This window comes from Urocampus carinirostris, chromosome 7 (assembly GCF_059441175.1).
Source record: "Urocampus carinirostris isolate Australia breed hairy pipefish chromosome 7, RoL_Ucar_1.0, whole genome shotgun sequence".
Lineage (NCBI taxonomy): Eukaryota > Metazoa > Chordata > Actinopteri > Syngnathiformes > Syngnathidae > Urocampus > Urocampus carinirostris.
In genome coordinates, this window is record NC_142355.1 from 17,604,984 (window position 1) to 17,632,900 (window position 27,917).

Sequence of the window (27,917 nt, forward strand, 5' to 3'; positions counted from 1 at the left end):
ATCTGGTGCTAAAATATCCCAAAAAGTCCGGCAAAATTCGAGGTTGAGTCCGTCCTCCCCGGGTGATTTGCCTTTTTTCATAGTCTTTATGCAATCATTCAGTTGGTCTTGGGTAAAGTCCGATGTTAAAAAGGGGTCTTGACGCACTGATCTTGAAATATGATCTAATACATGCCCCACTTCATTCTCATATGTTTCTTTCTTTTCAAATAATTTTTTGTAGTAGTCTTCGACCAATCTGGTTATTTCACTACTTTCCTTTGTTATTTGCCCGTTTTCGTTTTGAAGTTTAAAAATCCCCTCATTTTTGCCCATAATTTTTTTTAAAAAGTAGCGTGTACATTTTTCCCCTTCTTCTATTTCTCTTTCTCTGCTTCTTATTATGATGCCTTTGCTCTTTATTTCCGCCAAAGCGTTTAGTTCTTGTTTGGTCTCTTTGATTTCATCATTAAAGTCCATCCCCTTTTCTGTTAGGATGAAATAGCGTTGGAGTCTTCTTTGTAGTCCCGACATGCGTTTCATCTCTTTAAGTTTCTTGTTTTTCCCTGCATTTTTAAAAAAGGTCTGTGTTTGTTTCTTTGTCATTTCCCACCATTGTGCTCGTGAATCATACGAGTCTTGAAGGGTCTGCCAGTCTTTGTACAGCTCCCTGTATTGTGCGGCTAGAGCCTCATCCTCCAGCAGGGAGCAGTTTAACTTCCACAAACCCTTCCCAACAGTCATACCTGAAGGAAATGAGAAAGAGCAGGACAGTAGCAAGTGATCCGAAAAAAAAACTGGAATTAATCTTGCATCACTCTGTGCTAAACCCCTCGTAAATATGTAGTCTATTCGAGAGGCTCTGGCATTGTCACTACTGAACCAGGTGAAGCCCTCCTCTCCTGGATGTATGGATTTGAAACAGTCCACCAGTTTAAATGTCCGGCACATGTCTTGTAATAAAGTTGATGTTTTATCTACTTTAAACTCCTCATCGTTCCTCTTTCTATCCTTCCTACTTAGGATGCAATTAAAATCTCCTCCCACGATTAGTGGTTGATGGCCTAGCATATGCGACTGGATGTCCTCTAAAAGTTCGTACCTGAGTTGTCTGTCGGCATGGCCGTATATGTTAATGAGGTTAAAATCATTCCCTATATAAGAAAGTCTTGCTAAGATTGCGCGTCCGTCTCTTATCACAGTACTCCCCTTTATGATGAGTTGAGGGTTGTTTATTAAAATGGCTACCCCATCGTTACGGTTTTCATTCGAGCCACTCCATAATGACGGATATGGCCAAATCTCTTCCCACTGTTTATAATTTTTTAGAAAGGGGATGCAGCATTCCTGTAGTAAAAACACATCTGTTCTGATAGTTTTTAAGAACGATAAAACACTGTGAGCCTTAACCTTTGATCTCACACTTCTCACATTGATAGTAGAGAATGTAATGTTCATAATTGTTGATAAAGTATTTAAACTAGTTAGACAAAACCGGGGGATCTGAGTCCATTCTTTGGTGATCATCGAGAGTGTCACCTGTGTCAGACACATCACTTAAGAGTAGTACCTCATTTTGAGACTCACCGGGGAAAACTCTGGGACCCTCTGACTCTCTGTCTGTGGTTCCAGGTCTTCCCCTTTTTTCTGGGTTAGGGGGTGAGCCAGAGGACCTATCAAGGGGTCTCTTACTTCCTTGCCCACAAAGGGTCAGATTTTTTCCGTCCCCGACTTCCTCCGTCTCAACTTCATACAGTTCCCTTGTGGGCTTATTCACCGGCAATCGGCTTTCTTCTAAATCTCTTATCTTTGTTTCTGGTTTTTTCACCACTCCCAATTTTGTCTTACTTTTACTCCTCTTTCCAGTGCCCGTATGGGTTTTTGGAGAGTCATTCGCCTTTTCGATTTGTTTGTCTTCTCCAAATCCCGGCAATGGCGTAGCAAACAAATTTGCTAATTTGAACTCTCTTCCAGGCCCTTCCTGATTAATATGTGTTTTCGGAGTGGCAGTTGCTTTTTCTATTCGTTTGTCATGTCCAAATTCAGGTATTTTATGAGAAATCGAATTAGAATTTCCAGGTTCTTCCTGTTTCAATTTTGATTCTCTGGTCTCTGCTCCAGGGGTTTTGGTAGGTACATCTGTTTTTTCAATTTGTCTGTCTTGTCCAATTTCTTTGTGCATTTCTTGATCAATTTCATTGGGTATTTCCATAACTTTATTCATTTCCTGTTCAACTTCATTGGGTATTTCTATAACTTCATTAATTTCTTGTTCATTTTCATTTTGTATTTCCATGACTTTATTAATTTCATTGTCTTTGTTATCTTTATTCACTTCATTGTCTTTGTGACATTTATTCATTTCATTATCTATGTTGTCTGACATCATTTCATTGTCTTTGTTGTCTTTGTTAACTGCCTTCCTAGCTTTCAATTTGTTAGCAAACGAATTCGGGCAGTTTCTAAAGAGGTGATTCGTTTCTCCACAGAGATTGCATTTTCTGCTATTGATACATTCCTCAAAGGAATGTCCAATTGTTCTGCACTTTCCACAAAAAATTCGATCACATACCTCAGCCAGATGCCCATGCTCACCACATTTGCGACAGTTTCGGTTGCCCTTGATAGTGGATAAAGCCACGGTTTTCCCCCAGGAATATAGTCGACGGGATTTGTTTCAGTCCCTGAAAGCCCTGAGGATCTTGCCGTAGTTGGACTGGTACCCTCCAGGCACCAGTCCAATAGCCTTTCTCACACCTCACCTTCATAGCCTGGCCTTTTACTGAGCAGTATCTACTCAACCAATAACAGACGTCATCGGCACTGATTATTTCACTAAACATTCTAACAACGACAATCTTGTTAGCATTATCAGTCAGCTTCTCCACTGTAAATCCTGAAAACTGGGACCTCACTCCCTCAAAGCGATTCCAAAACTCTTGATAAAGAGCTGCCGTTTCAAAACTCACATCAAAGCCTTTGCCAGAAGTCATTTTTATGACAGCATGTACCTCCTCCTTTTTAAACTTCAGAATCTTTTCAACAAACTTGTTAATAAAATCCGTCCTTGACATTCCCTCCGAAATTGCCACAACATCTTTGAGCAAGAATCTCACGCAGTTACGTCTCCGCCCGCCGGTATAATGCCCGGCCATGGCAGGACTCGGCTGCTTTACTTCTAACTATGTTAAAATGGTTAGAATTGTAAAATTAATAATTAACAATACTCTTAAAACCGACGCCAATGACAGTATAAACGCATAGAACGAGCAGTGCTAACCTGATGCGTCCACCATCAACCGCAGCTATGGATGCTTAAAAACAAAAGAAAACATAAAAATAACCAAAATCTAAATTTTTGGTCGAACACCGATTTGTCCGAACTGAGAGGCGTTCGAAAACCGAGGTTCCACTGTATTTATAATATATGTCAAAGCAGTGCTAGTACAGGACTGAAACATTGCCACATTCCATTCAAAGCAAGGTGTTATGCCACCAGAATATCAAAAGATCACAAACACTGTCAAATGCACTCATGGACCAAATAAAATGGATACAAAAAGTGTTCAAGTTAATGTGACTCGCGGTTGATGGTGGACGCATCAGGTTAGCACTGCTCGTTCTATGCGTTTATACTGTCATTGGCGTCGGTTTTAAGAGTATTGTTAATTATTAATTTTACAATTCTAACCATTTTAACATAGTTAGAAGTAAAGCAGCCGAGTCCTGCCATGGCCGGGCATTATACCGGCGGGCGGAGACGTAACTGCGTGAGATTCTTGCTCAAAGATGTTGTGGCAATTTCGGAGGGAATGTCAAGGACGGATTTTATTAACAAGTTTGTTGAAAAGATTCTGAAGTTTAAAAAGGAGGAGGTACATGCTGTCATAAAAATGACTTCTGGCAAAGGCTTTGATGTGAGTTTTGAAACGGCAGCTCTTTATCAAGAGTTTTGGAATCGCTTTGAGGGAGTGAGGTCCCAGTTTTCAGGATTTACAGTGGAGAAGCTGACTGATAATACTAACAAGATTGTCGTCGTTAGAATGTTTAGTGAGATGATCAGTGCTGATGACGTCTGTTATTGGTTGAGTAGATACTGCTCAGTAAAAGGCCAGGCTATGAAGGTGAGGTGTGAGAAAGGCTATTGGAATGGTGCCTGGAGGGTACCAGTCCAACTACGGCAAGATCCTCAGGGCTTTCAGGGAATGAAACAAATTCCGTCGACTATATTCCTGGGGGAAAACCGTGGCTTTATCCACTATCAAGGGCAACCGAAACTCTGTCGCAAATGTGGTGAGCATGGGCATCTGGCTGAGGTATGTGATCGAATTTTTTGTGGAAAGTGCAGAACAATTGGACATTCCTTTGAGGAATGTAGCAATAGCAGAAAATGCAATCTCTGTGGAGAAACAAATCACCTCTTTAGAAACTGCCCGAATTCGTTTGCTAACAAATTGAAAGCTAGGAAGGCAGTTAACAAAGACAACAAAGACAATGAAATGATGTCAGACAACATAGATAATGAAATGAATAAATGTCACAAAGACAATGAAGTGAATAAAGATAACAAAGACAATGAAATTAATAAAGTCATGGAAATACAAAATGAAAATGAACAAGAAATTAATGAAGTTATAGAAATACCCAATGAAGATGAACAGGAAATGAATAAAGTTATGGAAATACCCAATGAAATTGATCAAGAAATGCACAAAGAAATTGGACAAGACAAACAAATTGAAAAAACAGATGTACCTACCAAAACCCCTGGAGCAGAGACCAGAGAATCAAAATTGAAACAGGAAGAACCTGGAAATTCTGATTCGATTTCTCATAAAATACCTGAATTTGGACATGACAAACGAATAGAAAAAGCAACTGCCACTCTGAAAACACATATTAATCAGGAAGGGCCTGGAAGAGAGTTCAAATTAGCAAATTTGTTTGCTACGCCATTGGCGGGATTTGGAGAAGTCAAACAAATCGAAAAGGCGAATGACTCTCCAAAAACCCATACGGGCACTGGAAAGAGGAGTAAAAGTAAGACAAAATTGGGAGTGGTGAAAAAACCAGAAACAAAGATAAGAGATTTAGAAGAAAGCCGATTGCCGGTGAATAAGCCCACAAGGGAACTGTATGAAGTTGAGACGGAGGAAGTCGGGGAGGGAAAAAATCTGACCCTTAGTGGGCAAGGAAGTAAGAGACCCTTTGATAGGTCCTCTGGCTCACCCCCTAACCCAGAAAAAAGGGGAAGACCTGGAACCACAGACAGAGAGTCAGAGGGTCCCAGAGTTTTCCCCGGTGAGTCTCAAAATGAGGTACTACTCTTAAGTGATGTGTCTGACACAGGTGACACTCTCGATGATCTCGATGATCACCAAAGAATGGACTCAGATCCCCCGGTTTTGTCTAACTAGTTTAAATACTTTAACAACAATTATGAACATTACATTCTCTACTATCAATGTGAGAAGTGTGAGATCAAAGGTTAAGGCTCACAGTGTTTTATCGTTCTTAAAAACTATCAGAACGGATGTGTTTTTACTACAGGAATGCTGCATCCCCTTTCTAAAAAATTATAAACAGTGGGAAGAGATTTGGCCATATCCGTCATTATGGAGTGGCTCGAATGAAAACCGTAACGATGGGGTAGCCATTTTAATAAACAACCCTCAACTCATCATAAAGGGGAGTACTGTGATAAGAGACGGACGCGCAATCTTAGCAAGACTTTCTTATATAGGGAATGATTTTAACCTCATTAACATATACGGCCATGCCGACAGACAACTCAGGTACGAACTTTTAGAGGACATCCAGTCGCATATGCTAGGCCATCAACCACTAATCGTGGGAGGAGATTTTAATTGCATCCTAAGTAGGAAGGATAGAAAGAGGAATGATGAGGAGTTTAAAGTAGATAAAACATCAACTTTATTACAAGACATGTGCCGGACATTTAAACTGGTGGACTGTTTCAAATCCATACATCCAGGAGAGGAGGGATTCACCTGGTTCAGTAGTGACAATGCCAGAGCCTCTCGAATAGACTACATCTTTACGAGGGGTTTAGCACAGAGTGATGCAAGATTAATTCCAGTTTTTTTTTCGGATCACTTGCTACTGTCCTGCTCTTTCTCATTTCCTTCAGGTATGACTGTTGGGAAGGGTTTGTGGAAGTTAAACTGCTCCCTGCTGGAGGATGAGGCTCTAGCCGCACAATACAGGGAGCTGTACAAAGACTGGCAGACCCTTCAAGACTCGTATGATTCACGAGCACAATGGTGGGAAATGACAAAGAAACGAACACAGACCTTTTTTAAAAATGCAGGGAAAAACAAGAAACTAAAAAGAGATGAAACGCATGTCGGGACTACAAAGAAGACTCCAACGCTATTTCATCCTAACAGAAAAGGGGATGGACTTTAATGATGAAATCAAAGAGATCAAACAAGAACTAAACGCTTTGGCGGAAATAAAGAGCAAAGGCATCATAATAAGAAGCAGAGAAAGAGAAATAGAAGAAGGGGAAAAATGTACACGCTACTTTTTTAAAAAAATTATGGGCAAAAATGAGGGGATTTTTAAACTTCAAAACGAAAACGGGCAAATAACAAAGGAATGTAGTGAAATAACCAGATTGGTCGAAGACTACTACAAAAAAATATTTGAAAAGAAAGAAACATATGAGAATGAAATGGGGCATGTATTAGATCATATTTCAAGATCAGTGCGTCAAGACCCCTTTTTAACATCAGACTTTACCCAAGACCAACTGAATGATTGCATAAAGACTATGAAAAAAGGCAAATCACCCGGGGAGGACGGACTCAACCTCGAATTTTACCGGACTTTTTGGGATATTTTAGCACCAGATCTGTTAACTGTTTTTAACGAATTTTCCAGTCGAGACCATATGCCAGACAGTTTCAGAATCGGGATAGTTACTCTATTGCACAAAAAAGGAGACAAAATTGACTTAAAAAACTGGCGACCCATAACGCTTTTAAACGTGGACTGTAAAATTTTCAGCAAGCTTCTAGCAACACGAATGTCTGTTGTCTTGGGAGACTTGGTTGATCCAGACCAAACCTGTGCCATTGTGGGAAGGAAGATCAGCGACAGTCTCATGCTGATCCGTGACACCATTTGTTATGCAAGAGACAGAAACATGCGACTAGCGGTCCTAAACCTAGACTTTGAAAAAGCCTTTGATCGAGTCTCGCACCAATACCTCTTCAGGGTATTGCAAAAATGTGGTTTTCCCCAAAAATACATCAATTGGGTAGGACTGCTATACCGAGACATCTACAGCAAATTCATGATTAACGGGAATTTATCGGAAGCAATCGAGATCAACTGCGGTGTACGTCAAGGTTGCCCTATGTCTCCCCTTCTCTATGTTCTTTGCATTGAACCTTTGGCACAAATGTTAAGAAAAGATAGATTTGTCGAAGGCATCAATATCCCAGGAAGTGGGGGACAAATTACCAAGTGTGTTTTGCACATGGATGATTTTAATATTTTGTGTACTGACCGCGCATCTGTTGAAAGAGCCCTTGACTTGACTGACCTGTTTGGGAGGGCGTCTGGGTCAAGGCTAAATAGAGAAAAATCACAAGTGAAGTTTTATGGAATGTGGAAAGAGACAGAAAAGGCAGGACTCCCGCTGACGGTGTTAAAGACAGACCAGAAAATCCTAGGGATAAAATTCAATGTGGATGGAGGAGGCGAGACCAACTGGGATGACGTGACAAGGAAAGTTAAGCAAAAACTTGTTTTTTGGTCACTAAGAAAACTGACAATAGAGGGGAAGGTCCTAATCATCAAAGCGATCATCCTCCCAATGCTTTTGTCAATCAGTTTAATTTTTATGCCTAAAAGAAACGTGCTGTTACAAATGGACCGAGCCATCTTTCGCTTTGTCTGGGGCTCAAAGTGGGAAAGGATAAAAAGAGATACAATGAAAAAGAAAAAGGAAAAAGGGGGGAAAGGAGTGCCTGACCTCCAGCTTTTCCTGGGAAGCAAATATGTCTCTCTCCACTTCCAAAACGCTGTGGGCCCACCCAACAACCCGAAAAGTCAAGCAATGACCCGTTTTTGGATGGGCTCATATTTGCGGAAGCTAAAGCTTGTACCAGACAATCGTTTGATTCCAGTTTCGTTTAACTTGCCACCAACACATCTCTTTATCCGGGATTTTTTGAAGAAGTTTGATTTGGAAACACAAGAATGTCACACTTTACAAAACCACAGGGCCCTTATTGCTATTGTGCAAGAGCGAGCTACAGTAAGCCCTGTGCGGGGGCTTGCGTTTGGCGAATCCACAACGGTTTGGAGCAACGTCAATCATCCTGCCCTCCCAAACAGACTACGAGACTTGTCATGGATGGTGGCTCATGAAGTTCTCCCAGTCAGAGCTGTAATGCACCACAGAGGAATGTCAGCGACTTCGACGTGCCCTCAACCTGGCTGTGGCGCCCAGGAGTCGGTGAGGCACCTTTTTTGTGAGTGCAGCGCTGCCAAGGTCTTGTGGACAATGGCCGAACAACTAGGAAAGTTCCCGGACTTGCCAGCAGGAGAGGTCCCTGATGCACAGTACGTGCTTTACGGGGTGAGTCGGTCGAGGAGGCATCGGAACGACTTTGCCAGGGACTGGCTCACTCTCGCCGCCATCAAGGACGCCATCTGGACCTCCAGAAACCTGCTGGTATGGAGGTGCAGGCAGATCCCCCCCGTGGCTGTGCTCCAAATGGCTGCAGATACCATACAATCTGCGAGCGGCGGGCCTAGGACGCAGCCATAAAGAAGACTCGTCTGCACCCACCCGGAGGGGGGAGCCGGAGCTACACTGTGGGAGTCCCGGCAGCAACGGCCTGGGCTGTGGAACCCAGAAGGGAGAGGACCCACGCAGAAGGGAAAGGACCCACACAGAGGACTGGAAGAATGCTGCTTGGGAGGGTGGGATGGCAGAGCTATGCCCTTGCACAATAGTATTGCCTTTTACACGCTGGTTAACTACTGTTAAAAGAAAATAACTCTGAAATTGTTTCATTGATGTTGAAAATGTCAGGAAAAAATGTTAAAACGTCATATCGTCACGTCATATTGTCAAATATAAAAAAAATGTGAATATGCTTGATGGCTGTGTTTTGCTGCTGTTGGTGTCAGTGGATTTGTTCAGACCGAGGACAATCGACTTTGGCCTGGACGGATCTATTGACACTAACAAAGATGTTATATAATGAAATTGTGAATATGTTTGATTTTCGAGAAGGTTTGTTCAAACCTCACTTTGTGTTTGCTGTTAAAAGCGTAATATTGGAATATAATATTGTGAATGTGCTTAATTGCTGTTGAGATTGTCATGATTGTTTTCTGTTTTTAGTGTCAATAAATTTGTTCAAACCAATTTCAGTCTTGCAAACTGCATACAATGTACAAACATGTAAAGCATCATGACTGCACAAGAAAGTCAGAACGTTAAACAATTTTGTTTCTGTGTATATTTACAAAGAAAAAAAAACAATGTGTGAGAATTTAACGAATTAAAGGTTCTTCGCAGTTAATGAGGATCAGAACACTCACGAAGTTAAAATCTGTAAATTACTGCATTTTCACGACCATAGAGCGCACACAAGTCTTTAATTTTCTGAAAATTGTGCGGCGCGCCCTATCGTGCAGAGCGCCCAATGTATGATGCAGTGGCGGACTTGGCTAGATTCAGAAGAACACAGAGCAGATACGCTATGACACAAGTTGGCCAATTGTGCAGTGGAGGTCTCAGGTCGAGGTGCTGGCCAATCTTGGCTGTCAAATGTTCTACATGGTGCGGAAAGCATTTGTTTTTTTTCTAATTAATTTCCATAAGTGAAATCAATGATTGTGCACGCCTGCTTATACTAATGGTGCATAAAAATGAATCAAGTGGAGTTGCGCATTTTAATTTTGGGGTTTAATATGAATGCACAGTGAATATCTGTGGAACTTTGTTTCAATGGCTAACCAATGTGTCAATCATCATTTAAATTAGTTAGGAATGGCTGTGGATATTCAGAGCTAAAGGAAGGGTTCTCCCTTTTGTTACGCAAGCCCTTATTGGCTAATGTGGGCTGTAGACCACAAAAAAAAAGCCTGTTTTTGGCCAGGAATGGTATCATAATGTCAGAGGCTAACCGTAGTATTTATTTATTTTCGAGTCTGTTTACATAACCATGAATGGATAATAACAATGAACGTCCAACTATGCCGAAATGCTTTTAGGCAGATTATTTTTATCCATCGGGGTTATCGTGTTTTGGAGTAAATATGTTACCTGGTTTGATTCACTGGACGGTCATGGATGGAATGACTCAATGTTTTCAGAATATCAACTCATCAGCTGACTTTCTTGGGGACATTTAGGAGAGCTTTCCAACTTTATAGTTTTCTGGTATCTTGTTTCAGACGAATAGTGTTGTTGTAAATTTTGAAGTGATCATCATATCTTGAATTCAGAGAGTTTCATCTTTCCAATGATATGTGGCATGACATATTTCAGAGCCTGGTGACATCAATAAGACACGTATTTGTTTATCAACAGTCAGACAGCGGGCCGTCAAAACGTTAGGGGGTTAATAACATTCACAGCATGTGTAGGCCAATCTAAAAATCACAATGAAGGGCAAACTGGACATAGTTGACCACACTTGGCACATACAAATTGAAACATTGTATTCCAGCCACATAACTACATAGTAATAAAACCTTTAGTCATTTATCACTTAACATTTTAAAGTAAATCCGGCAGAGGCATAGAAAACAATTGACTCCTGAGTCCACAAGTCTCTTGGATGCTGCATGGTTAGTGTCTTGGAACACTTAAGCGAGGTATACCTTGAGAGAAACACAAGGGAAAACTTCATCACACAGACATACTGTATTTATTCGTGTATAACAAGCTCTTTTACCATTAAAACTTATAAGATTGATTGTGCGTTAATGCATAAAGTTTTACGGCAGTATATTACCATTTGTGCGCAGTGATCAGTTAAAAAATATCCCTGACCACAATTAAAAAACATTGGTTGCAAAAAGAATTAAACCCGGATAGCATCGATGAAAGCCCTGATTTACCAGTGATGTAGATGACGTACAAAAGGCTTTTGATGTTACATAATTGTCACACTAATTTTATTCACAGTACCAGAGACAAATGTAAGTGAATGGATAAAACGGAAAATATTCCACAAATATCTTAATAAACGCAAAAAAAGAACACTAAGAGAAACAACTATGTATCTAATGATAAAATGGACTTTGAAAAACATAAATATATTGTATTTTTTATGTTGGTATCGTGTTTAGTTTCACAGACAACAATTAACCAACCTGGAGTTGCTAAAAGCGGAGGGCGAGAACTTTTAAGAGTGGGGGGACCTCTCATGTTGTGTGGGCCTCTTGGGAGCTGGTGACGTGGAGGAAGGTGCTGAATTAGGGGCGCAGGTAGCAAACCGGGTCCGTTGTATGTGTTGAGCAAGGGCGGCGATTTTGGCAGGGAAAGCAGAGGGGGTGGCTTGCCCATGGGGTAGGAAACTAAAAGGAAGAAGAAAATAATGAATTAAATATTGCACTCCCAATAAATTTTGATTCTGATATAAAGCTGCCACAATTAGTCAACGCTGTTAACAAAAATCGATAATAGAAATGGTAAACAATGGATTCCATTCTCAAAATAGTGCTTGTTGACTATTGTTAACAGACACGTTTGTTCACATGTATATAACCTCTGCTGAGAGCCGCTCGAACAATAACAGAGAAATGACGGTGTCCACGTCAAGTACATGTACCAGAGCGTTTGGTAACATTTGGGAGCATTTTAGCTAGGATATGGTGAAAAAGAAAAGACTACTTGCAAAGTATAAGCAGACCTTGCTGATCATGGCAGTACCTCTGTGATGAACAATCTTTCAAAGAAAGTTGAACAAAACAGATTCTGACTCACCCTGGTAAGGTTCAAGTAAAGAGCATTGTTCATTTCGAACGCGTATATTTTACTATAAAGGAGAGCTTGAGCGTTATTCCAGAGTGTGCCTATCAAACATATTAGAAATTAAATGCAAGTGTCAGTTGTTAAAATGTTGAAAACGACAAACATCAGTCGTTAAAACCGCTTGATTTCAAAATATTGAGAATGTGTTAAGTACTTTTGTGACAGACTTTACAGTTGACCACTGAATGTACTCACAGAATGCTCATTATATTTGTTTCTTGTACTGTTCTACTGCTGCAAATGTGTATTTTCTTGGTTTACAGGAATCAAAATGTTTACTTTATTTTAATTGATTATATATTTGCGTGTCCCTAAAAAATAGAGGTTCTATTAATGGATTTGTCTTTACTGACCGAGCACTGCGCGTAATTGGTTTTACGGCATTTTTTAAAACCATTTTTGTACAAAACTGGAGTATGTTTATTAAATATGTATTTTTCATTGTACCCATTTAATTGTTTATTATCATTCGCCACATACTTAAATCAACACAACTTAAGAGCAACAATGACTAACTATCCAATTATTGGAGGAATCCTTTCAATAGTTTAATGGTCGACTATTAAAATAGTAGTGAGTTGCAGCCTTAATTTGGGTTCAAGCCTGTGAAAAATGTGGTCTTCGATACAAAAAGTTACAGATGTAATCAATGATTTTTGCGAAAACTGATACTAGTTTAGTAAAACAGCATCCTGTTTTAAGTGTCTGCTTAAATGACCAAAAAAACATAGAATGATTAACAAATGAATACACAGTGAATAATAACAACAAAAAAAGATAAAAATAAAACAACACGGCATAGTGCTATATTTTTCTTTTGTCGGCGTTAAACCACTATACCCTACAGGAGCTTGTGGACATCGGCTACAGACACAAACCTGTAGTTTCTACAGACATTCATTATCAATAGTACATCCCCGACGAGTTGGCGAGACCAGAGTGTTTTGTGATTTTGTGTCGGGTCAGAGAAAAAACGGAGACGGCTGAGAAAACAAAGGAGAGCCTAGGGTCCTGCCGGCTGCTGCCACAGCGAAACAAGCCATCACTGCTTAACCTATATCTCACCATTACTTGATCCATTACCTGTGGCCTTGAGCTATAACTCATGGGAAACTGCTACATTCGGGACTGTGGTATTTTAATGATCACCCAGACCTGGCTAAACCAAAGGATACTGGATGCTAAGGTGTATCTAGTCGCACACTCTCGCTTTATGCACTTAAAGGAAAAGCCCTCTAATTTTGTATTTTAATAATAATGTTTAATAAAGACCATTCATTAATTCATTACATGACATAAAATAGGCCCGGCGTTTACCTGGTGTAGGCAAGAGTGGCATAGGTCCGGACGGGTAGTCAAACAGCGGTCGCCCTGCATCACTCAGAAACGGTGGCGGTCCAGGCGGCGTCGGTAGAAGGGGCGGCGGCTTTCCTAATCGTGATGGCAGCACATTGCCCTTGAGTTCTTCACTCTTGCTTGCTGGAGATGGAGCACATACAACCAAATTTATTTGTAAAGCACTTAAGCCAATGAAAAACCGGAAAGTGCCATATAAAAACCTTTAGTGTGCATATGACAATAAAATCCCATCCTTTATCCCCACCCAGCCACCCTGAACACCTAATACACAGACACGCACAATGGATAAAATAAAACAAAATAAAAAAATGGATAAAAGTTATAAAACTTAATGATGGGAAGGCAGTCTATGGTATGCATGTGAGGAAAGGGACTTGTGGGAGGTTCCTCCACATTGATAGGAATGGCAGAAGATGGCATTAGGAAAGGATTTTCAGCCATTAAACCACACCCTACCAGTGTGGGGTCCCCCACATGGGTAAACACTGAAACAAAAATAAATAAACGTACAGAATAAATACATTAAATGTGAAATAAAAAGTGAAATGTGTAACAGTAAACGGTTAGACGTTCAAACAAATCAAACTAAATAAGAGCATTTAAAAGCACTTTTCAAAAAGTGGGTCATGAGTCTCCTCATAAAAAGACATGCGAGGTCAAGAAAATCTCAAGAGGAAGCGACAAGTGAGCTGCGTACCACCTCGTATATGTTCTTGCCGGGCGCGGACGAACTTCAAGATGGCCTCGAGCTCCTCGCCGTAAACATGGACGCCGCCAGAGAGCAACTGCAGGTACTGACGGATTTCCGAGGGAACGATGTGGCGCTCTATCTTTTCTCGATCCAGGAATTCTCCCAGCAACTGTGACGCCTGTGATGCAATATCTGCGGGGTCTTTCTCTTTAATCTCCTTCCCGATGCCGTGCCTGATTTCCTTGACTACAAAATCCAAGGCCTGCTCTTTGGGCATGTTGCGGTGGACTGCGGGTGAAAGTGGAGGGTTACCCTAAATGTGCACTAGGAATAAGATGAAAAAAACTCCAAAGAATCTTCCCCTTTTAGTTGGTTTGACAGTACACAAAAGTACATAGATACAGCAACCCGTTCTGTGGGCTTTAGGTTTCAATATGAATTTGTTCATTATATTTGTGAATTCTTAACTAGGTTTGCGCTGAGATTGATTGTATTACTTTAATACTGTATTTATTACTAATGAGAATTCAGATGAGGTTGACTTGGCTTGTAGTTTTAATGTACACGTGCATGATAATCAAACTGTGTTGTTTTAAATCATGACTTTTTCACAATGAAATGTACATGGTGCAATTTTAAGAGACATATTTTGTTACATCTTAGATTTAAACTTACACCGAAAGGTATCAGATCGAAAAACAAAACAGTTAATGGAATGAATCATTTTGAATTGGATTGCAAATTTGGAAGCAACGAGAAATGACGAGTTTTTGATGACAAATCAGCCTGAGAAAAGATCACTAGATGACTAATCTCGTTGCGTACACTGTTTACTATGTTGTTATCAATTACGACAAAGAAAATTTAAGCTATGGAAAAGTACAGTGAAAAATCGTACCATTTATCTTCTAATTTTTGTTGCTACGTCATTTGCAAGTTTCTTGGTTTTCGGGTAGTTAGCATTAAGATGGTGGATAATTATGTCATATCCCTATAAGGTGAAGCTCGTGTTGTGCAAAATAGATATTAATGTATCTACCTAGGAGTATTTAAAATTGTATATTGACATGAAAAGCAAAAATATGTGTGAATGAGCGAGTGAAGTTGTACGTCCAAGTCTGCCCTGTGACTGGCTGTCAATCAGTTCAGGGTGTCCCCTGCCACTGACTAAACATAGCTAGAATGGGCTCCAGCACCCTGTGCCACCCTAGTTAGGATAAGCTAATGAGAAAATGGATGGATGAATTTTTTTATCTTAGTACGAGGCATTAAATATTATGAACTGTCCTTTTAAGACCAACTTGTTACAGAACTCCTCGTGTTACTTCTACACGCCCAAGTTGTAATAAAATACGTCTCGTATTCAACATTTTAATATGCTCTTTTAGGAAGAGAGGTAAAAACTCTAAATGTGTGTTCAAGATTGACAAAGGGAATGGGAATATGGTCAGATGATTATTTAATTATTTAAAAAAATGGATAACCGTGTGAGGTATAAATCTTGTGTTGTGTTTTTAGATGATTTGATGATCTTAAGTGTGTGCGCTGTACTTTTTGGGGGCTGGGAGAAGGGATGGAAGTTTGTAATTGGAGGTGGTTTTGTGGGGGAGGGGACTTACTTTTGAGGGGCTCTGAGAAAATGATAACAGTGCAGGAGGACAGATCTACGTTATTCTCCTCCACCAGAATACATAACGGGGAGCCAACACTTCGGACATCTTGCAGGGCTTGGGTCAGGCCCGACTCCGCCTGCAGGTAGAGCATTTCCACTGACAGGCCGCGCTCCTGAAAGCACTGCTTTAGCAATTTGGGGTAATCCCTTTGAGAGGAAGAGAAACATGTTAACTCAACAACTCTATGTTGACTAATTTAATTTAGTCAAATTAACCAGATTCAATACAGATAAATTACTTTTTCAAAATGAATTGACCAGAGTGTGTTAACCTTTTTAGTTACAGACTGAAACAAACTTGGATGATGATTGATATGGGTGAAATTGAGTGAATTGGCGTATTCTTTGCAGCCAAAAATCAATATTTCCATTTGACGTTGGACAACAAATAGTGTTTTTAATGTATTTTCTCAACAGCATTGTGAACTTTGTGTAAGCAGATAGTTATATCGTGCTATGCAACCTTTAAAGGTAAAACTGGTGACATTGTATTTCAAATACTAAATGAAGACACACGTCAACGTACATTAATAGTTGTGATATTTTAGGGAGGTGTTTCCAAATAGCCAATGTAGTTGTGTGTTGAACTAAACAAATATGTCTAGTAATGTTGTTTAATACAGAGACTAAGCAGGAATGGCACAGCGCAAGAAAATAATGCAAAAGTGTTTGTAGAAAGTGGAGAATTTTAAAAAGGTATAAATTTGTCAGATAATGACAGAAAAGTGATCATATTTGTTTTCAATTATAGTTTACTTGAAAGGTTGAGTTGTCAGATGTATTAGAAATGAGGGAGTGTGCTCTTGTTTAAAAATCATGAAAGTGGGAGATTTTTTTTCTTCTGTTCATGGGAAATCCGACCTCTTTTGAAAGTTGTTGTGATTTTTTTGTGCTTTTTGCTATCCCTCTGTCGGGCTGTAGAATCAAACTTTTATGCATTGACAGTAACAACTCATAAAAAAGTAGGAAAAAACATTTATCAAAAACATATATGTTACATATTCCCCTATGGTTAACTTTATAGGTACGTCCCAGAAACTCGTACTCTAAGTGTATTAGCGATTTATACTTACAAGCATTGTTTTGTCACAGAGATGATCGCACAGTCAGCCTTTGTTTCTTCCTCCTGAACCTGCCTGTAGAATTTCTGGTACAAGATTTTCCGTCTGTCTGCAGGAGTATTCTCAGACTTGACTGGTGGAGGAAAAATATACATTCATTGTTGATACAATGGAAAAGAGCATGCAAGTCGATATAAATGCAAATGTAGCCTGAGAAAATGACAGGAACTTCTAAGATTCAGTAAAAAGCTCTCTATTCTTTGTTGAGAATGCCACAATTTGTGGGTTTTATGCAGCCCTCTTATATTTTACTTTTTCGCCATTTGTTGGCATTTAAAATGTTCCTGTTAATTTTTTACAATGTTTTTTTTTATTAGCATTGCTTGAACTGTGATTTTTGTCAGTTAATCAATTTCCCATGGGGCTTTTAAAGTTATGTTCAAAAGTACTGGAAAATTGTGAAAGTTGGGTGCAGCGATTGCCATTTAAAGGTATTACATATACCTTTAAATGGCAAACCAAATTCGTGTAACTGGTAATGTAACAAGCGGAACACATTTGATAAACTTGAGCTCATTCTTACCATTGAGTTGGTGCTTTGCGCCATCATACTTGCTACTGTAGTTTTGCATCTGCTCTAGTTCTTTGTAACTGTCAAAAAAAACATTGAATTGTGCGTGCATTTATTTAAATACAGATATTTATGAATGAGTTATCTTTATGACCCAACAACAAAAACGTGCACATATTGTTTTCAAATCCCTAATAAGGTTTCTTATATAATAATAATAATAATAATAATTTCCTTGTATTGTCATTCTGTGTAACAATGTACACTGAACGAAATGTCGATTGCACCTGACCCGTTGTAGCGAGCCGATGCAGCCGCAGCCAACAGAGGGCGCCGCCGACCACTTTTTAAGTCTTAGGAATGACTCGGCCGGGGCGCGAACCATGTGTTGACAAAGTAAAATATAAAATGTGCTAGCCCGCTGTAACAAAGATACACCAACAACATTACATTTTAAATGACAAAGAATACAAAATAAACACATGGTTACTGCAGCTCCATTAACTTTAATTCGATTTCCCTAAATCATACGCCCCATGGCAGGCCTCCGGCGGTACTTCAGCTCAAATAGCAAATTAATGGTACCTTTGAAATGAAGTGCACAGATTACTAAAGCTTGAGAAAGTTATATTTAAAGGTAAGATGTGTCGTTTTAAGAGTTCTTAGCTAAATATTTGCTCTATTAAGTACGTGTTAACGAAACCCTACTGATATCAAAGAGCCCTTGTGCTTTTTTTCCATTGTGCCCCCATATCCTTTTATCTTACCTTTAACAAGGCTGTTCCGAGCAGAATACATTAGGTTGAAGGAACGAGGGAGTACCGGAGAGTGACGTCATGTTTGTCCCCACAAGTTTTTGTTTTATTTTAGTTAGTGTAGCATGAAAATGGTGTAAGTAAAAAGCCTGTTTCATGTACTGTCCAAATGCAAACCCCAAAAGAAGAAAACAGTCTAGTGCCTCTAAGAAATGCACGTACTTGAACACACGTCAGTATATAGCTGACTGGCTGCAATAATGACCTGAGCCAGGAGACGGCGACAGCAAGTCAAAGAGTTACAAGTTTTGTTCAGCTACTTTAACTATGATAGACATTCCCGTAATAACGAATATCCCCCTTGTATTGAGTAAACATTTTATAATTAACATGTTTTCTTTTTACTCAATTTTTTTTATATGCATTTCAGCAGCACTTTTAATTCCCTTGAAAATTGATAACCTAGTTTTGTTGTTTGACTATTACATGCCAATTATTGTTTGTAACGATGCAATATTCAACTAAAAAACAACGTTTAAAAAAGTGGAATGTCGAAAATTGCCCCTTGGTAAAACCATACCTTTCAAGAGCATCCTTGAGATCTTCGCTCCTTTCCTCCCTGCCCGAGTACGGCGAATTTCTCCTGAACAACATCAGAGGTTGGGCACTAAAACGCAAAGGACAAATGCTAAAGCTAAATTTTAGTCTGGCAGGGATTGCTCAGAGCCGTTTCAAATCTCCCCGGTAGCATGCTAATGTTAAGTGGAAAACGACGATTCACTTACCTCCTGTTTGGAATGTCTTTCTTCCGCCGGGAGCCTTTGGGGGGTTTTGGCCATGATGACATGTTGCCTGAATGCAAAAGTTTAACTCGGTTACTGTCCAAATCGACGGAATATTCGGGTGTTTTCTCCCTATGCGGAGGAAAACAACTCGCAAGATTGAGGATCAGCCATTTCAATATCCGTGCAAAAGGGCCCGTTCTTCTTCGACGGTTAGATTCATTAACGCCTGAAAAAAGTGCGTCGTATTTCACTTTATTTCCACGCAGTGGTCAAACGGTGGTATTGCAAGTATAAATACGGATTTGAACGGATTGAGTGCCATTAAGATACTAGTTAATTCATGAATTGTCCCCGTAGTTTATAGAGTTTTTTTTACAATTCAAATTGTGTAAGCCATATACAATTTTAATAGGGAAAAATATTCATAATAAAAAACAGCGTTTTTTTCCTGCCCATTTCAGTTCCAATCCGGATCGTCTTGGTCACTGGTAGCAACTGTGGGAATATTGGTCGGAGCCAATAGGCGGAACTAATGTGGAGGAGCACCTACCCTTCTTCAGAAGGGATGCTGGCTCAGATCTGAGTTGCACAAGATGAAGACTGCATACCTGTCAACCTCCACGGCTCCATGCCCGTACAAACTGTCGTATTTTCCCATACAAAATACAAAATAATCATACACCATATATTTTTTTTCCGGAATGATGCATGATGGGAAATCCCCAGGCGGCAGACGCATGCACACAGTAGCATCAAACCGCTCGCTTCGTTTGCAACGGAAAAAACGATACCAAGATAGAGGCTCCCGCGGCGAACTCCTTTGACTTGATTGATTTGCCGTTTCATGATAGTCAGTGAATACCGGATGGTACCCATCATTGCCAAATTTGCGTTTTTCCGTACAGATTTCCTTGTACGTCGTACTCGTCTTAAAATGCATAAAAACGTACTTTGTACGGCAAAACCGTACAAGTTGACAGGTATGAGACTGACAAATCCGGATGGCCTGACCAAAAGAAGACTCTTGACACAAAACCTAGCTTAATACTCTCCCAGAGGCCTCAAGTAAAAATTTGTAAATTTTCGCTACAATCGGTTGAGCCGTTTTGGACCCTATAAGCCACATGTGAATACACACACACACACACACACACACACACACACACACACACACACACACACACACACACACACACACACACACACACACACACACACACACACACACACAATCGGAATCTATAAATAAATGTTGATGAGTATTTAAAATGAATATTAATGAAATATTTTATTTTTGCTTCTTATTCAAATAAGTACTGTTTTTTAATGAATGAGGTTTTGTTTATGATTTTAACCACCAATTGCACTAAACAATACCGAATGTTCCACTAATTAAAAGCACATAACTGTAATCATCCTTTACTGCAGTGTTTCCCTATCAATTTGCCATTGTACACCATTGTGTCACGAGATCTTATTGTCCTTATTTTACAAATAAAACAATTCCCACTGGCAGATAATTTGGCTAATTTTAAGCATGTAATGGTGGTCTGTGCAGCCATTAGACATTTTAAGTGACTAAGGGCTATACAAATACTTCTGACATGACAAGAATAATTTTAAAGGTACATTGTGTAAATTCTGATCACTAGATGGCACTGCAATGTCCAAGGCGAACGAAAACCGGTGCCAGACAAACATGGCGGCAAGTACTATGTATGGCACAGGTGTCAAACAGGCGGCCCGCGGGCCAGATCAGGCCCGCTAAGGGATTGAATCCGGCCCGCCAGACAACACTCAGAGAAGCGCAAGAGAAAAACAAGCTGCAGGTTGAAATATATCCACTTGATGTTACCAAAGAAAGGTGCCTCGAACAAAGACACTGTGCTTGTATTTCTCTCTCTCTCTCTCTCTCTCTCTCTCTCTCTCTCTCTCTCTCTCTCTCTCTCTCTCTCTCTTTTCCACCCCTTTTCTTCCACTCTCTGTGTCTCTTTTTCTCTTCCTTTGTTGCTCTTTGTCTTTTTAACTTCTTTTGCTCTAACTTCCTTTTTTCCTTTTCTTTCTTTTCTCTTTCTCTCTTCATAACATTTGCGCGTTCTTTTCTCTTTTCTCTCCTTCTGTCTTTCTATTTCTCTTTGGATTTCTTCCGCTCCCTTTCTTTTACCCCTCTCTCACGACTTTTTTTCTCTTTTGTTTCTCACGCTTTCTTTTTCTTTTCCTGGTTCCTTTTCCTTCCCTCTTTCTCTTATTCCTCTATCTCGCTTTTTCTTTCTCTTGAATCTACTCGTCCGGCCCCCGACAGAATGTTTGTTCAACGGTGTGGCCCCCGAGTTCAAATGAGTTTGACACCCCTGATGTATGGATTCCGCTATGAAAAATAAATACAAATTTCTCGACCTATGAATAAATGTAAAAAGCACCATTAATATGACAGTTAATGTTCTTTGTACCACTAAATATTACACACTGTCCCTTTATGTTAAAAATCCTATAGAAATAAGAGCGAGAACAAGTAAAAACAACAACAATACAAACATAATTTAAAAAAACAAACAAAATTAGTTATTATTATTTTTTTTACCACAAATAATGAATTATCTTCAAAACACTTTGATAGGAGCAACTACATAAGTATTTCCTAAAAAGGACTTAAAAAAAACTTAAATAAGCAATACTTTACTTTAAAATTAAATATCACCTGGGACCATAAGAGCATGTAAATAAGGACTATGAGATTAGATTTTGTATCACGTCACTTTGGCCTGGAGAGGAATGGGCGCCACCAGGCTGTACTTGCCCCAGTCATACTTCAGGAAGTGGTGCCCAGAGGACTCTTGCAGTTAAGGGATCCGTGAACCGTGAATCACGATTTATGTCAGCCCTTGCAAAAAGGACATTTAGGATAGTTCTTTTAAGCAATACCCATACATTATCACTTACATTTTAAATAATTTGACTGATTGTATTGTATAATAGAAGATAACAGAGTAATTGCACATTTTTTTTTTATTTGAGGTCTGGCTAGCAATGACAAACATACACTTTCTTAATTTTACCAATTTAAAAGCTGTGTGCTGATATTTTGATTTTTTTTAAGCAGACATTCAAAATGATCTTTATTGATTCAGGAAATCGATTAGATTTTTTCTTTAATTAGTAAAAACATGGATAACACAGGACTTGTTTCATAATTCAATGTATTCGCATTGCAACATCTATTAAAATCAAGTTGTGACAATTTAGAATAATGTTGAAATATATTCATGTATGATACAGACCGATAGGCACTTCCAGTAAGTATCGCAATATTGAAGCTACAGTATTGTGTCTAAATTACAAAACGGTAAAAATAAATAATGCATTTCTACAAGGTGTTTTTGTCGTTTCAAAATGTCTTTACTTTACAGCATAATAATGTACAAAACGGAGCATCAACCTGTAAGGAGGAAAATGATGTATTTTAATAAATCCCGTGTATTTGGACATAATATTCTCAAAGTACACATGGAAAGAATGTGATCGGAAACAAACGTGTCTGCTATACAAAAAATATCTTGCAATTTCACCTCTATGAGTTTGCTTTCATGAAAGATGTCCACGAGTGCCTGACAATAAAATGGCAACAAAAATTACCAAAACGAAACAACGATTTAAATATTATGTTTACGACCCCAAAAATAGTTGAATGATCTTGGTGGTGTGACAAATCTGTGATGATAAAAGTTAAAACAATGAACATGGCCGCATAGCAGTTTGTAGGTCAAAGTGGAAGCACAAGGAGAAATAACTGTATACAGTATACGCAGGATCTTTGGAGAGCAAGTTCCATTTGACTTTAAGTCAGAGGAAGTATTTGAGCGCATCACGTACCAATGTAAGCCACAACAGAAACCAAACGATCACTTAAGAGAGGCCGTTCGAAAAGTATATCATGCTTGCGCTCACCTGTAACATCATAATCTCCCACATGCAAACTATACTCTCATACAGACGCAGTCATACCCTTGCAAAAACAAGACTATATTTTCACCGACATGCGACTATACTTTCATGCACACTTCCATACTCTCTCACACATACTAGGTTACTCTCATTCACACACTACTACACTCTTTCATGCATACCACTATACTCTGATACAAACTACTATACTTTCCCACAAAATTACTTTACTCTCACACAAACACTACCATATTCTCTCACACGTACTGTTCTGTCAAACACTACTGCACTGTTTCATAAATACAACTACGCTGTCATGCGCACAGTAGTATACTCTCTCACATTGGCAATACTCTCAAACACACAGTACTATACTCTCTCACACATACTACAATACTGGAAGCAACTCTTGTTTGTTTGTCATTTTAATGGGGTGTGAGGAAGACAGTAGTGTGTGTAGGACAGTATAATAGTGTGTGTGAGAGTCTATAGTAGTGTGTGTGTCTGTGTGTGCCGGAGTATAGTAGTGAGTGTGAGAGAGTATGATAGTGTGAGATGTCAGTCTAGTAATGCGTGTGGGTAAGTATGTGTCCGAAAGCATAGTGACGTGTGTATGAGAGTTCAATAGGATGTGTAATAGATTATAGTAGTGAGTATAAGAGTATACTAGCATGTGTGAGAGTATAGTTGTGTTCATGAGGGATTGTAGTCGTGTTTGTGCATGTGTATAACTGTCTACATGAGAGTATAGTCGTGCATGTGTGAGAGTATGGTGTTGATTGTGAGACCAAGTATTATGTACTCCTTAAACGGCCTCTCTTCATTATGAATTAACCCCCTCAAGTATAGTGTAATAAAATACATTCAGAAATCAGTCAAATCATTTTACAGATTCACACAGCCTCCTTCAAGTGGAATTATCCATTAAAATGGACATGAAGATTAGGAGTTAAAAAGAAAAATCCTTTTTTTAACACATCTCTCTCTATAGAAGAGCCATGATTGGTCAATACCTTAAGCTACAGCCGCAGCAAGTCTATAAATGCCTGCCTATGTAAATTCCTTTTTAAAGGGTAGATATTAATCTTCATTTCATCTTCTACAAACATAAATGCCTTGTTTGGACTAGCTGGGGCACAAAAAGCTAACATTGTTAAGAAGTTGTGGGTTGACCTCCGCTTTAAGTTCATCTTAATTTCCAATTTTGTCCTTGCCCCTCCAAACAACAAGGTGTAGTGGAATGTTTCATCCAAAGACTTTTTTTTTTTTAGATTTCTACTGGTATTTAAAAATATGAATGTTTTATGACTTGGTTATAGTTTGTGTTAAATTTTGATTTACTTTTTGTGTTTTTTTATTAATTAGGAATGGCGTTATGCTTATACGATTGTCAGAAAAAAGGTAGAGTTGACTTCTATAATATATTTGGTCTCTTCTAATGATGTATTTACCACAAAAGAGACCTATATTATGCGGAATGCAGTTTAAAGGGACACTGTGTAATATTTGACCACTTGATGTCACTGTTTTAAGTGCTACAAAGCACAAGGAAGAAGATAAACCCCAGAGGCTCATAGTGACCCAATCGCACTAATGATGTCAGCTCCCTCTAGGTGAGCCTTATGTTATATAAAAGAAATAAAAAAAATCTTGACACAAGAGTATTTAAAAATACACGTTTATATGTGAAATCATGTATTTTTGCTTCTTATTCAAATCAATGTTGTTTTTAAATCAATAAAGCGTTTTTAACCACTAAATAGTACACAATGTCCCTTTCATATAAAAGAAGTAGCCATCTTATAAGGCGTAACAATATGTATTTCATGTTTTTAAGTGAACTGTTGACTACGGTAACCATATAGTTAATGTAAAAAAACGAAAACAGAAAAACACTCATTTTGGTGTGCGCAGTCAAATAAAAACAAAGAACAATAACAAAGCCGACCTTTTGATCTTCTTTTTTTCTGACAGTGTATGAGAGCAAAGAAAGTACAGTTATTACTAACAAAAAAGGGAATCGCCCTCCTCATACCATTTGTGTTAAGAAAGGTTTACGTGATTTTTAATGTGGGTGCAATTTCCTGAACTGAACTGTACTACAGCACACAACATTGTGGTTTGTCAGCCTGGACTTATCAAGTTTGGTTGTTCTTAACATTGCTCCCTGATTTTATAATTCCTGTGCTTCAATGGGTGTTATTGACACCATCAAAAGTAGCTTGCAGACTGTTAACTGTCCTAGAAGAGCTTTTGTTGAATCTCAACACTTGAGGCTTTCCTGAGGGTTGAAGGTTCACATATGGAGGCATTGATTACACCCTGAATCGAAAATTCAAAGCTTTGGAGAAATGCTTCAGGGAAAGAAGGGGGAGTGTGTTACTTGACTTATAAATCTAATACTCCCTTTCTTGTTTTTTTTTTCAAATACATATCCAACATTGCAGTTTAGTTTAGTTTATTCCCTTTTGTTATGACCATTAAAACATTACTGAAGGTTCGAATTATTTGGTGCTTTGTGAGACTCCCACATAAAAAAAAAAACCTTGTTTTGGGCTGATGAATCCTTCACGTTGATAAAAAACGTTCCAAGTATGACGAGAATGAACCACTCAAACTTCAGTGATGTGGCTTTACAAAACACACTGTAAAATGTAAGGTATAACATCATGTTGGCGGGGGCTAAAGGAATGACAGTTTGGTCCTTAACGAATTAGCGTATCTATTCGTGTATAACGCGCTCTCGTGTACTAAAATACTAAACATTTAAAATATATATTTATTGTCTTTTAAAGTCAGGTTTATCATCAGATCCACAAAACATTTTTCACTGTCATGCCTTTTTTGGTTTTATATCTTCCAGGATGACTTTCTATTTTCTCCGTTCTCAAACATTTGTCTCTGGTACGGTGAATTTTTGGCTAGCTGCTCGGTTTTCATGAATTTCAGGCAACTTTGTCTCCTGTTTGCAGTCGAGTTGCCACCTAACGGGTACCAATATATCATTAACAATATGAAGAAGACTGAATTTAAACTTTAGAACTCTTGGTAATTTATAAATATTGGTAATAGCGCAAAACAGCCATTCTTAACTCACATTTTAGAGAAGCGAGGAAAGAAATGATGAGGCGCCTCACCTCTTCTCATGATTTGTTGAGATTTCTCGCAATTTTTTATAGAATGTCACTGCAAGTTATTTGGATATTGTTACTAAAACTATACTGCATGTATCTTGTGGGTTGAGGGTTCTGAGTGCTAAGGGGGGGATCGGATTGATCCAACTATCGATACCATCGATAACGTGTGAGAAGATTATACATGGAATATAAATTTCAAATTTGATCTCATTGTGGTTACAGTTTATTTGATCTTCAAAAAGGAACTGTATTTTCCAGACTATAAGGTGCACTTGATTACGAAATGCACCTTTAAAAAAAACACCTTGTGAAATCCTTTTTTTTTTCATATACAAGGTGCATCAAACTATTAGGTGCATGAGATTAAAACAGAAGATCAAAAATACATTTCATGTAACATCTGGTTTCACAACTAAAATAAGTTGATTCATTCATAAATGGCTACCGTATGTAGTAGCCAGAATTTGGTTGTAATTATGCATTTGCAAATGTATTTTACGTATTTCTGGCTTTATAAGAGTGCACTGCAAATTTTAGGGTTTTGGGTGCGCCTTATCGTCCGGAAAATAGGATATTTTTGTTGGCTTGTTGACCTTCTTATATAGTATTTCTATTTTTTGTCACATTGCTACTATTTTGTGTGACTCTCTTGTCTTCAGTTTTGAAACAGATGTTGTTGAAGTATTTTAATCTATACACTGTTAAAGTTGATTTTGTACTATTTTAATAAAAATAGAACATTTAAGCGGGTTTTTATCATACTTACAAACTAACTCAATGGAGGATGAGTTCAATGATTCAATGATCATGTGGTTTCCAAGCAAAAAGTATCGGTTTAGGCTGAGTATTGATCGATACCACCCTGTATTTACTTATCCAGTATCGCCTCCCCCTAGTGGTTGCATTTATTGTTTAGCAATTGTAATCAGCGATATATTTGAGTGATCAATCGTTGCGCAGATACGGTAATATTTTTTCGTAAGACCGTCATGTATAACATGCACCCAAACTTTGAGTTTTATTTTATGTAAAAAAATGTGCGTTATACACAAATAAATACAGCATATTTTTACTGTCATAAACAAAAAAAACAAATGTGACCTCCACTCGGAAAAAAATAAATTGCAGGGACGTCCATATAATTGCATTTAGAAAGTAATAATGTATAATTTGGCAGCAAATGTCATCATTCTCGCGCTACCACACTGTGGTTGAGGTCTGTGTCGTTAGTCTGCCTCTTCTTTCGACAGTAACAAAAGAGTCTGTATTCCGACTTACATGCATAATCTCATTGCTTTAAAACGTTTCGTGAACTCAAATATTTAGACAAAAGTGTGAAAAAGCGCAAACATTTCCCACCCTGTATTTCTTTTTTTTTTAATATTCTGAGGCACACGTTTCCCAATCTACAGTGTTGTGTCTAAAGTGATGTGCTGGCAAAAACAGGATTCAGTAAATAGCATAAGAAAAAGAGAAACGCTTGTCCTCTTCGTCATTGGATTTCATTGCAGTTCTTCCTGCGGGGATGTGGGCCACTCGGGTTCGTCCACTCCTTCTTCGGGGTCCTCCCCTTCTACTAGCTCCTCTCTGCTGCCCGGTTCTTCTTCTTCCTCGTGGGTGGCCAAAACGGGCTCAGCGACACTGTTCATGTGGGCCGACTCTGCGCCTTGGCCTTGTTTCTGAGCTTCTTCTGCAATGACTTTTTTCCACATCTCGTGATTCTCCAGAAGGTGATGCGTGATCTGACAGAACACTTTCCTTCTCTTCTTGGCTGCTTTCTCTATTAAAAAACAAAAATAAAAAAACAACAGGAATCAAATGACTAGATCAGAGATCAGGAACGTATGGCTCGTGAGCCAAGTATGGCTCTTTTCATGTGTACATCTGGATCGAAGATAAAATTCACGTTTTAATGTATTTAGGTCAGGGCTGCA

At 38.8% G+C, this 27,917-nt stretch overlaps 2 protein-coding genes across 4 annotated transcripts in view; both read right to left on the reverse strand.

Annotated features, from left to right (window-relative positions):
* Positions 1–10,675: 10,675 nt before the first annotated feature.
* On the reverse strand, positions 10,676–19,113 carry LOC148362504 (nuclear receptor coactivator 5). 3 transcript variants are annotated; one of them, XM_088339935.1, is made up of 9 exons: positions 18,905–19,113; positions 18,700–18,786; positions 17,377–17,444; positions 16,806–16,926; positions 15,680–15,879; positions 14,070–14,348; positions 13,328–13,489; positions 11,350–11,553; positions 10,676–10,854 (listed from the first exon to the last, which is right to left on the reverse strand). In XM_088339935.1, the coding sequence occupies exons 1-9, from the start codon at positions 18,964–18,966 to the stop codon at positions 10,823–10,825; spliced, it is 1,215 nt and encodes a 404-aa protein (XP_088196061.1). In that variant the 5' UTR covers positions 18,967–19,113; the 3' UTR covers positions 10,676–10,822. The 3 variants fall into 3 exon arrangements, with proteins under 3 accessions (XP_088196061.1, XP_088196060.1, XP_088196062.1); XM_088339934.1 differs by having other exon boundaries at positions 14,067–14,348; XM_088339936.1 differs by lacking the exon at positions 17,377–17,444 and having other exon boundaries at positions 14,067–14,348; positions 18,905–19,100.
* Positions 19,114–22,084: 2,971 nt separating this feature from the next.
* The window catches only part of LOC148362505 (cGMP-inhibited 3',5'-cyclic phosphodiesterase 3A-like), a 146,369-nt gene continuing 140,536 nt past the window's right edge, over positions 22,085–27,917 (reverse strand). The window contains exon 14 of the mRNA XM_088339937.1: positions 22,085–27,763. Coding sequence (XP_088196063.1) covers positions 27,486–27,763 — 278 coding nt within the window. The 3' untranslated portion in view covers positions 22,085–27,485. The remainder of the gene's footprint in view (positions 27,764–27,917) is intronic.

Bases quoted from the DNA above. Each gene is read 5' to 3' on its own strand.
- LOC148362504 (XM_088339934.1), bottom strand. From the start codon at position 18,966: ATGTCATCATGGCCAAAACCCCCCAAAGGCTCCCGGCGGAAGAAAGAC. The intron at 15,880-16,805 runs GTAAGTATAAAT...TTCCTCTCAAAG, and splicing joins TCTGTGACAAAACAATGCTT to GGATTACCCCAAATTGCTAA. The intron at 14,349-15,679 runs GTAAGTCCCCTC...TTTCACCCGCAG, and splicing joins TTTCTCAGAGCCCCTCAAAA to TCCACCGCAACATGCCCAAA.